This window comes from Geospiza fortis, unplaced genomic scaffold (assembly GCF_000277835.1).
Source record: "Geospiza fortis unplaced genomic scaffold, GeoFor_1.0 scaffold53, whole genome shotgun sequence".
In the NCBI taxonomy this organism is placed as follows: Eukaryota; Metazoa; Chordata; class Aves; order Passeriformes; family Thraupidae; genus Geospiza; species Geospiza fortis.
Window position 1 is genome coordinate 7,428,134 of NW_005054305.1, and position 8,084 is coordinate 7,436,217.

The 8,084-nt window shown below is 42.6% G+C and overlaps 1 protein-coding gene across 2 annotated transcripts in view; it reads right to left on the reverse strand.

Annotated features, from left to right (window-relative positions):
* Positions 1 to 1,387: 1,387 nt before the first annotated feature.
* Positions 1,388 to 8,084, reverse strand: part of PRKDC (protein kinase, DNA-activated, catalytic subunit) — an 82,683-nt gene continuing 75,986 nt past the window's right edge. For both annotated transcript variants that reach the window (XM_005418378.3, XM_031066529.1), the window contains 6 exons: positions 6,551 to 6,640; positions 4,461 to 4,532; positions 4,141 to 4,342; positions 3,516 to 3,704; positions 2,795 to 2,934; positions 1,388 to 1,767 (listed from right to left, as the gene is read on the reverse strand). In XM_005418378.3, the coding sequence (XP_005418435.3) occupies positions 1,563 to 1,767; positions 2,795 to 2,934; positions 3,516 to 3,704; positions 4,141 to 4,342; positions 4,461 to 4,532; positions 6,551 to 6,640 (898 nt within the window). In that variant the 3' untranslated portion in view covers positions 1,388 to 1,562. The remainder of the gene's footprint in view (positions 1,768 to 2,794; positions 2,935 to 3,515; positions 3,705 to 4,140; positions 4,343 to 4,460; positions 4,533 to 6,550; positions 6,641 to 8,084) is intronic.

An 8,084-nucleotide genomic window follows, 5' to 3' on the forward strand; every position in this document is an offset into this window, starting at 1 on the left:
CCCAGTGCCACAGAGGCAGAAGGGAAATCTTGTAGGCAGTGAAAGGGCAAAGACTCATTTTTATTACACCCTTTATGATAATTATTAAAAGCCTCAATGAAATCTATATCCTACAGTAAATCTGGGTAATGAGCAACAGTAGTGCTTGAGAGAATTCTCCTTCTCCCTCACTGCCCATGCCACAGCTTAAGCTCATTTGGGAGCTAAGCCCCACAGAGCTCCTCCTCAATGCCCCCAGAGAGAACTGGAAAGTGAGAAAACTCAGGGGCTGGGATCAAGACAGGGAATAGGTTAAAGCAAAAGCTGTACACACAAGCAAAGCAAAACAAGGAATTCATTCACCACTTCCCACAGGCAGGCTGGTGGTCAGCCCTCCCTGGGAAAGCTGGGATGAGGGTGACTTGGGAAGACAAACACCATCACTCTGAACATCTCCCCCCCTTTCTTCTTCTTCCCCCAGCTCTACATGCTGAGCATGACACCCTCTGGTATGTGATAGCCCTTGGGTCAGTTGGAGTCAGCTATCCTGGCTGTGCTCCCCTGGACTCCTCAAGGTGTGAGAGGCAGAAGAAGCCTTGCCTTGTGCAAGCCCTGCTCAGCAATAATGAAACATCCCTGTGTTATCAACAGTCCCCAGCACAAATCCAAACCACAGCCCCACTCCAGCTACTCTGAAGAAAATGAACTCAATGCCAGACAAAGCCAGCACACCTGAGAACTGGCTGCTGGAGACAAAGAGTCACAACTGGCACAAGCTCCACAGTTTGGCATAAGCAAATTCCAAAGTGCAGCAGACATTCCTGTGCTGTGCTGCACTTACGGCAAGCAGCTAACCGTGCTCAGCTCTGTCGGCAGTGGCTACCTCTGGCTTGGGCCAAACAATAATTTGGAAATAACACAGTGTGAGCAGTGCAGACTTCCAAAGGACAAAGATAACAGGGTATAACCTCTAATTGCTAAAAACAGTCTCATCATTACTATCTCGTTATCCAGCAATGCAAAAGCTGTTCAGATACTTTAGGTGTTATCTAGAGCTAAGAGCCGTTTTCTGTTTAATTTCACCATGTGGCCCACTGATAGTACTGATATGAAAATCTTCAAGTTTTAACTACAAATAATATGTGGCTGCAGAATGGTTTCAGTTGATTGCCATCAAGGTCTCTGCAAAAGAAAAGCACAGACTCACTACATCACTGCACTGACGCCCACAAGTTTGCGGGGTATGAATTTGTGCTTTCCACTGAAAGATCCCAGCACTTTTCAAATAAATCTTTAAGCTCTATAGCCTCCCCAGTTCTCTCTACATTGATTTTAACACAAAGACAATAAAGCTGCTTTGTTGCAGAACCACAAGCAAGAAAAATAATTTTTAAAAAAGAAACAAAAATCACTGTTTGAATACAGCTTTAATACAAAAAATTTATTTTCTCTATTAGTCAAGTTAACTGATGATAAAAATAGTTAAGAGTTTTTTTTCCTTTTTGGCCTTAAAATTCTGATCTGGTTGCAGCTGTGTTTTAGGGTACAGTCCTTTGGCAGACAGGGTTGTAGATGGCAATTTCTCACATCCAGGGTTCCCATCCTTCCCAGACTCTGCCAAGAATATTGGGGTCTGTTGCTTGATTGATGAGGCATCTCACTTGGGTCTCCTCTGAAAGTCCATCCTCTGGCACTTTGGCTCTGATATCATGATTAGAGTTACCACGAGCCACAGCTGCAAAATCATTATAAGCAGGCGACCTCTCATGGCCCAGGCGCAGCTCATCGCTGAAATTGAGAACACAAAAATAAGCTCTTACTAAAAGAAACAAGCAAAAAACCTGAGATGGATTTTTAAATACAAAACAGCACTTGAAAAATAAAGCTTGAATTGAGATCAAGATGTGGAGGCTGCTCAAGAGCTGTAGAAGGCTTGGCCAGTGAAGACTGGTGGTTTCAGGGGTCCTTTACTAGTGGGTATTTACCATAATATCCCAATCTTGTCAAGGGTCTCCAGCTGGAAGAAGGATGCAGCAGTTCACATCCAAGCTGTTGATCTCTTTACCTGCTCTCCTGATTTGTGCCTGTAACAAGTATTTTGCTGCCCCTTCCAGTTCAGCCTTGACCGCAAAAGGGACTCCTCCCAAGTTCTGCACTTTTCAATATTTGTATGGTTTTAAAACAGGCTTGCTTTCTTTGCTTTTCTGTCTTTCCCCTGATTAATCCAAAATGACTTTTTAAGAGAGGATGGAAGGGATTAATTGTACTTTTAACTGAACTTAAAAGACATTCTGGCTTGAGCCAGACTTGACTAGGCTGACATAAATAACCTGAGAATGCCACCAGATTTGAATCTGATGTTTCTCATAAGCAGCTTTCCTCCATGCCTCCCCTATAGCTGGTACAGGTTCCATCTCAGGCAATCCTCCATCCAAAGCATATATTAATTTAAATATTATCCCTACCCTGAAAGCAGTGGAGACAAACATAAAGAACAGAGGGACTGAGGAGTATGAGATTAAGCAGCCTGACAGGGAGGGGAGGCATGTGCTGCCAGGAGCAGTAAAACTGCTCAGAAGGCCTGAGCTGGAGCAAGAAAACTCACAGGGAGATATCTGGTGTTTTGGCTGGCAGGGTGATTCAGAGAGCTTATATGTGGACCAAAATGATTCTGACAGAAGGTTTGCTGAAATTTTGCCCTGTCTGTCTCTTCTCTTTTCCTAGCCTCCATTCTATCCAAAGGGAGCAAAATCTGACTCAGGAGCCTTCCAAAACTCTTAGTGAAGCAGTTTAAAGCAAAAGGAGAGCATCTTACCAAGTGATTATTGCTGGATTGGCACCTGTAAGCTTTCTTCTGACATAGTTAACTTTTTGCAAAGGGTACCAGTTTACTTCAGATGTGTTTATTTCCTTAATCCACGTGCCTCCTTTTTTCAGCTGTCTTTGTTCAAAGTTCTAAGGAGAAAATATATTTGTCCTATTATCATAAATCACACACTTGAAAAAAGCTTTTAAGCTGCAGATCATAGCAAGTCAAGCCAGTATCTTAACTGTAGATGCAGTGGAGGACAAAGCAGTGAGATAATACCTAACTTGCCTATGACTTTAATTTACAAATGAAGTTGCTGAACTGCAACTAGTTGCAGATTTTTTTCTCTGTAACTATTAGTTTGATATATACAGTGCTGTTATGTAAATTTAAGAGGTTGAATGCAGAAAGTTGAAAATATTTATGCTGGTGCTGTAAGTAGCATAACGTGATCAAGAGTTACCCATGTCTTTAGGATTATCATGAAAGATAAAGAACAGTACACTGATAACACAGACATATGCTACTATTTTTTGTGAATCTATACAGAATTCTGTCATTTTAAATACTTTTAAGTTCAGTTTCTCTGAGAACTGAATAAAACAAAGAAAAATAAAAGGAGTAGTGAGAGTGAACCTCAAGGAATACTTCCTTTTTCATCAGTTTTATTCTTATCACAGTTTAAGAATTTCCACATGAAGAAAAATGAAAGAGGATAAAACCCCACCTTCCAGTCCAAGGAAGGCTCTTTTACAAACACATCCATGGTGCTGATGAGGAGGTCTGGATCTGAACGATAAGCCCTCAGGGCATGCACCATCACACTGTAAATGAGTCCCCACTCTTTCACTGGCATCATCAGATTAACGAACTGGCGAGTCAGGCGAAAGGGCATCAACTCTGGCACACTCAAAAACTAGGCAAGGGGAAGGACAGTCAAAAGAAAACAAGAAGTAAGAAGCCTTGGAACTGAAGGATTAGATGGGAATATTTTTTTCTTTTTAAGCTTTGAAACCCTCTTTGTCACTTCACTGAAAATAACATGCAAAAGTAGAACTGAAGGAAGTTGTGACATCAAAGCTCTAGTCATGAGTATTCAGTGACAGTGGCTGAATCCACAGCTGAACCATGTAAAACACCACCATATTGACTCTGTGGAGTTCTGTAGCTCACTTCTTGTCTGAGAATATCTGGACTCTGATATTTTATTAAATTGACTAGAAATTAATTGTAAAGATTATTTTGCACCAGAACAATGGCAACTGAAGAGCATCAAATTTAGTACTGAGAACACACGTGTAATTGCACATAACAAATGCAAAAGCTGTAACAAATTAGTTGAAAACAAATACCTGTGTGGCTGCACCAAAAGCATATCCAAAGTCTATTCCCACCATGCCTCCTGTCTCCTTGTTAATCATGAAGTTGGACAGATGCCGGTCTCCAATCCCAAGTATCCAGTGGCTGATGCACATCAGGGCGTGCGAGCTGGCAAAGTGGGAGCGCAGGGCCAGGAAGGCCTCGGGAGATGTGCTCATCTTCACAAAGGCTCTCCTTAACAAAACAGAACTCATCTTCACAAAGGCTTGCCTTAACAAAGCAGAACTCACTCATTGACTGCAGACAAACGCCAACATTCGTTTCACAGCACACAGCCATCAGCAGCACTTACCGCAGCAGGTCTTCTGGAACACTGCTCTCCCTGCTTTTGAAGGATGTGACTGCTTCTGTACGGCTGGCATTTCTGCAAAGCAGTGGAGAAGTAAAGGTGGCTGCTGAGGTAACAGCCCGCTGCATGCTGGAAATCAAGATGGGCAGGGTCCAACAGCATGAAGTTTAGTAAGTCTAAGTGCTGAGTTCTACATTTTGGCCACAAAAACCCCCTACAGTGTTACAAGCTGGGGACAGTGCGGCTGGACAGTGTTCAGGTGGAAAGGGACCTGGGGGTGCTGGTCAACAGCTGGTTGAACATGAGCCAGCAGTATGTCCTGGTGGCCAAGAAGACCAAGGGCATCCTGGCCTGCATCAGGAATAGCGTGGCCAGCAGGATGAGGGAGGTCATTCTTCCCCTGTACTCGGCACTGGTGAGACTGAATCTTAAGTGCTGTGTCCAGTTCTGGGCCCCTCAGTTTGGGAAGGACGTTGAGAGGCTTGAGCACGTCCAGAGGAGGCAACAAGGCTGGTGAGGGGCTTGGAACACAAGCCCTATAAGGAATGTTTGAAGGAGCTGGGGTTGTTTAGCCTGTAGAAGAGGAGGCTTAGAGGTGACCCTATTGCTCTCTACAACCTCCTGAAGGGAGGCTGTAGACAGGTGGGGGTCGGTCTCTTCCACCAGGCAGCAACTGACAGAACCAGAGGACGCAGTCTTAAGCTGCTTCAGGGAAGGTATAGGTTGGATATCAGGAAAGAATTTTTCACCAAAAGAATAAAAAAGTACTGGAATGCTCTCCCCAGGGAGGTGGTAGAATCACCATCTCTGGATGTGTTTAAAAAAAGACTGGACATGGCACTTGGTGCTACAGTTTAGTCAAGGTGTCAGGGCATAGGTTGGACTTGATGATCTTAGAGGTCTCTTCCAACCTCATTTTTCTGTGATTCTGCGATATGCTCATGACTGCAGCAGCATGCGGTAACAGCTTACTCCAGTAAACAGTACAGCAAGCCACAAAGGGCTCATCCCCCCAATTTTATCTGATTTTACAAGTATCCCACCCTCCCTCTTTCTCCCAGCAGTTTTTTCCAAGACTGACATTTCTAAATACAAAAGAGTATGTGGTTTCATGTATTTTCCTCCAAATCAAGTTGATGGGTGAAGTTTTAATAAAGCAATACAATCACGTTCTTTCTGGCTGGATAGTCTCTTCCAAGCAGAGGAATTAAGGCCCCAGTTACATCTCTCAGCAGCAGGCTGAGGCTGTACTGACACTAGAGAGTAGTGTAGCAGAGGGGAAGCAACAGAACTGAAGAACTGGTGCTGAGGGACTCATGCAGATTTGGGGAAGGAGGCTTTGTCCTAGCCCATATCCAGTTCTGAATGCTTGTTAGAGCTGACATGCGCCGGGTGCTTTCCTTCCAGTCTACTTCCCTCTGAAAGGAGCAGAATTGAGAAATAGAGGACAGCCCTTTGGTGCAGCAGACTGAAGATGAGTGGGGGTGATTGGGAATTACTTCAAAAGCACATTCTGGATCTGAATACAAATATTAATTCAGTTAAACAAATCAAAGTTTTCCTTTAAACAGCAAGACACTCAGTTAATCAGGTTACGAGCTTATAAGAAATGCTCTGGACACTTCACTTTACCACCCACAGAGCTAGATCCAGGTAGGTGTGGAAATTCCTCTGAGAGGATGCTCAAGTCAGAACCTAAACCATCAAATATTCTTAAATTCTCTTTGAATCATGGTGATTTTCTCTGTCCAACTCCAGCAGATGCTTGGGCTCTGAGGCAGCCTACCTAACTGCATAATCAGGAACAACATGCCTAGAAAATAAAGTTGAAGAGCAGCATCTGCTTCTAGACACTTTCTAAAGGAAGTGAGCAAGCTTCTGGAAGCATTCCTGTACTCTGGTAGAATTTTTGGCAAGAGGAATTTTGCAAAGCATCTCCAGGAAGACAAAGCAGTAAAATGAGCAAAAATCAGATCTAGCCATCATATCATAATGCAGATCATACTTTTTTTTTTTCCTGGAATTTCTACATCTCTGTGTGTGTGCACACTCCAGCTTCTATATTTCCTATGCAGTTCTCTTTTGAAACTCACCTGTACATGGCATGGTATCGAGAGATGCCCTGTGCTTTCCCACCCATCCTGGACAGCCACTCAGAATAGGTAGCACGAGGTCCTCTTGGGCTAGGGACAAAAAAAGAAGAAAAGCACCAATGATTTCCCTGTACAATCTCACCACTCTCCATTTGGTTATCCACAGGCTGTGTGCTGCACTGACCCATGAGATTTTTATGCAAAGGAAAAGTCAGGAAGCTACAGCCTACATTAATTTTAGCCTAGCTATAGAAATGAAGTTTATGCAGAGTACAGGCTGATCCATTCATCTCCTTTGCCCCAGTTATAAAAACACTTCAGTCATATCAGACATCTCAAAGGTGTTACTTTGTCAATAGGTACTGTAAGTACCTCTAGAAGAAAGATCCAAAATAATTTCTGCAGGGAGGGAAAGTTATTTTTGACAGTCTTGTAGCCTTTGAGAAGCATTATGTAGTCTGCCACAGTACATGCTGCCCTTTGTCCTTCCAAGTGGGCAGGGAATACAGGAAGGCAGCTTGGTATCTCCTCAGAGTGTACAAGAGAGAAGGAAGAGGTGCTTGAACTTGGGGTATTAATCCATAAGAAGCCAGTATTCATTAGTTGCACTGCTTATGAAATAATTTGAAATTTTTGCCCATCTAAACTAAACACATCAAACCTTAAACTTCTATTTCTCAACTTAGCAGAGCAGCCACCTCCTCTCTTCCTTCCGAAGCATGTTTTGAGATAGAAAATGTCATTTCCATTTAAGAAGCATTTATCAGTTAGAGAGTGTAGCCCATCACTTTGGGATAAAGGATTTCAAAAATTCAGAAAGTTGTTCCCCCTACCCCAACCAAAATTTTCCTTTTTGAGTGCTGTCACTTAACCATAGCTCAATATAAAATGTCTCAATTGCCTTGAATGAACAACATATGGGAAAATATTAAAGTCTATGTACACAATAAAGCAAAGGGTTTTTTTTAAAATAAATTATGACCTGCTTTTATAAATACGCTAATCTTCTACACTGAGCATATTATAAATTTCCTCCCCTCACAAGATGGTTCCATGTGAGGCTTCTTTCACTTTCCCACTCAGTGAATTGAGATCAACATAACCTCACTGCTGTTCACAACAGTGAATAAGACAGCAGTAATGCAGGAACTCTAGCAGTTCCTAAACTGCTCACAAATCAAATAACCATAGAAATAAAGACTCTTTGGAGTCCAACCTCCATGCTGGAGCTTCCTCCAACCTGCCCCATAAATGTTAACTAGTAAAAATAAATGGTGACAACACTCAGACAAACCCAAACAGAGATTATGTAACTGAGAACCACATTTGTAAATTAAACCACATTTGTAAATTCCAGGACAGAACTAGGCCGAAATGCCAGAATTAAATAAATTTTACAAATATCCAACCTGCAATTACAATCACAAGAAAGCAATATAATTTATTCAAACCCAGCATTTGTATCATGTCAGAGAAAGTGCTCTGTTGAGTTCTGTGCATTTGCTGCCAAAATCCATCCCCCATCACTGACTCA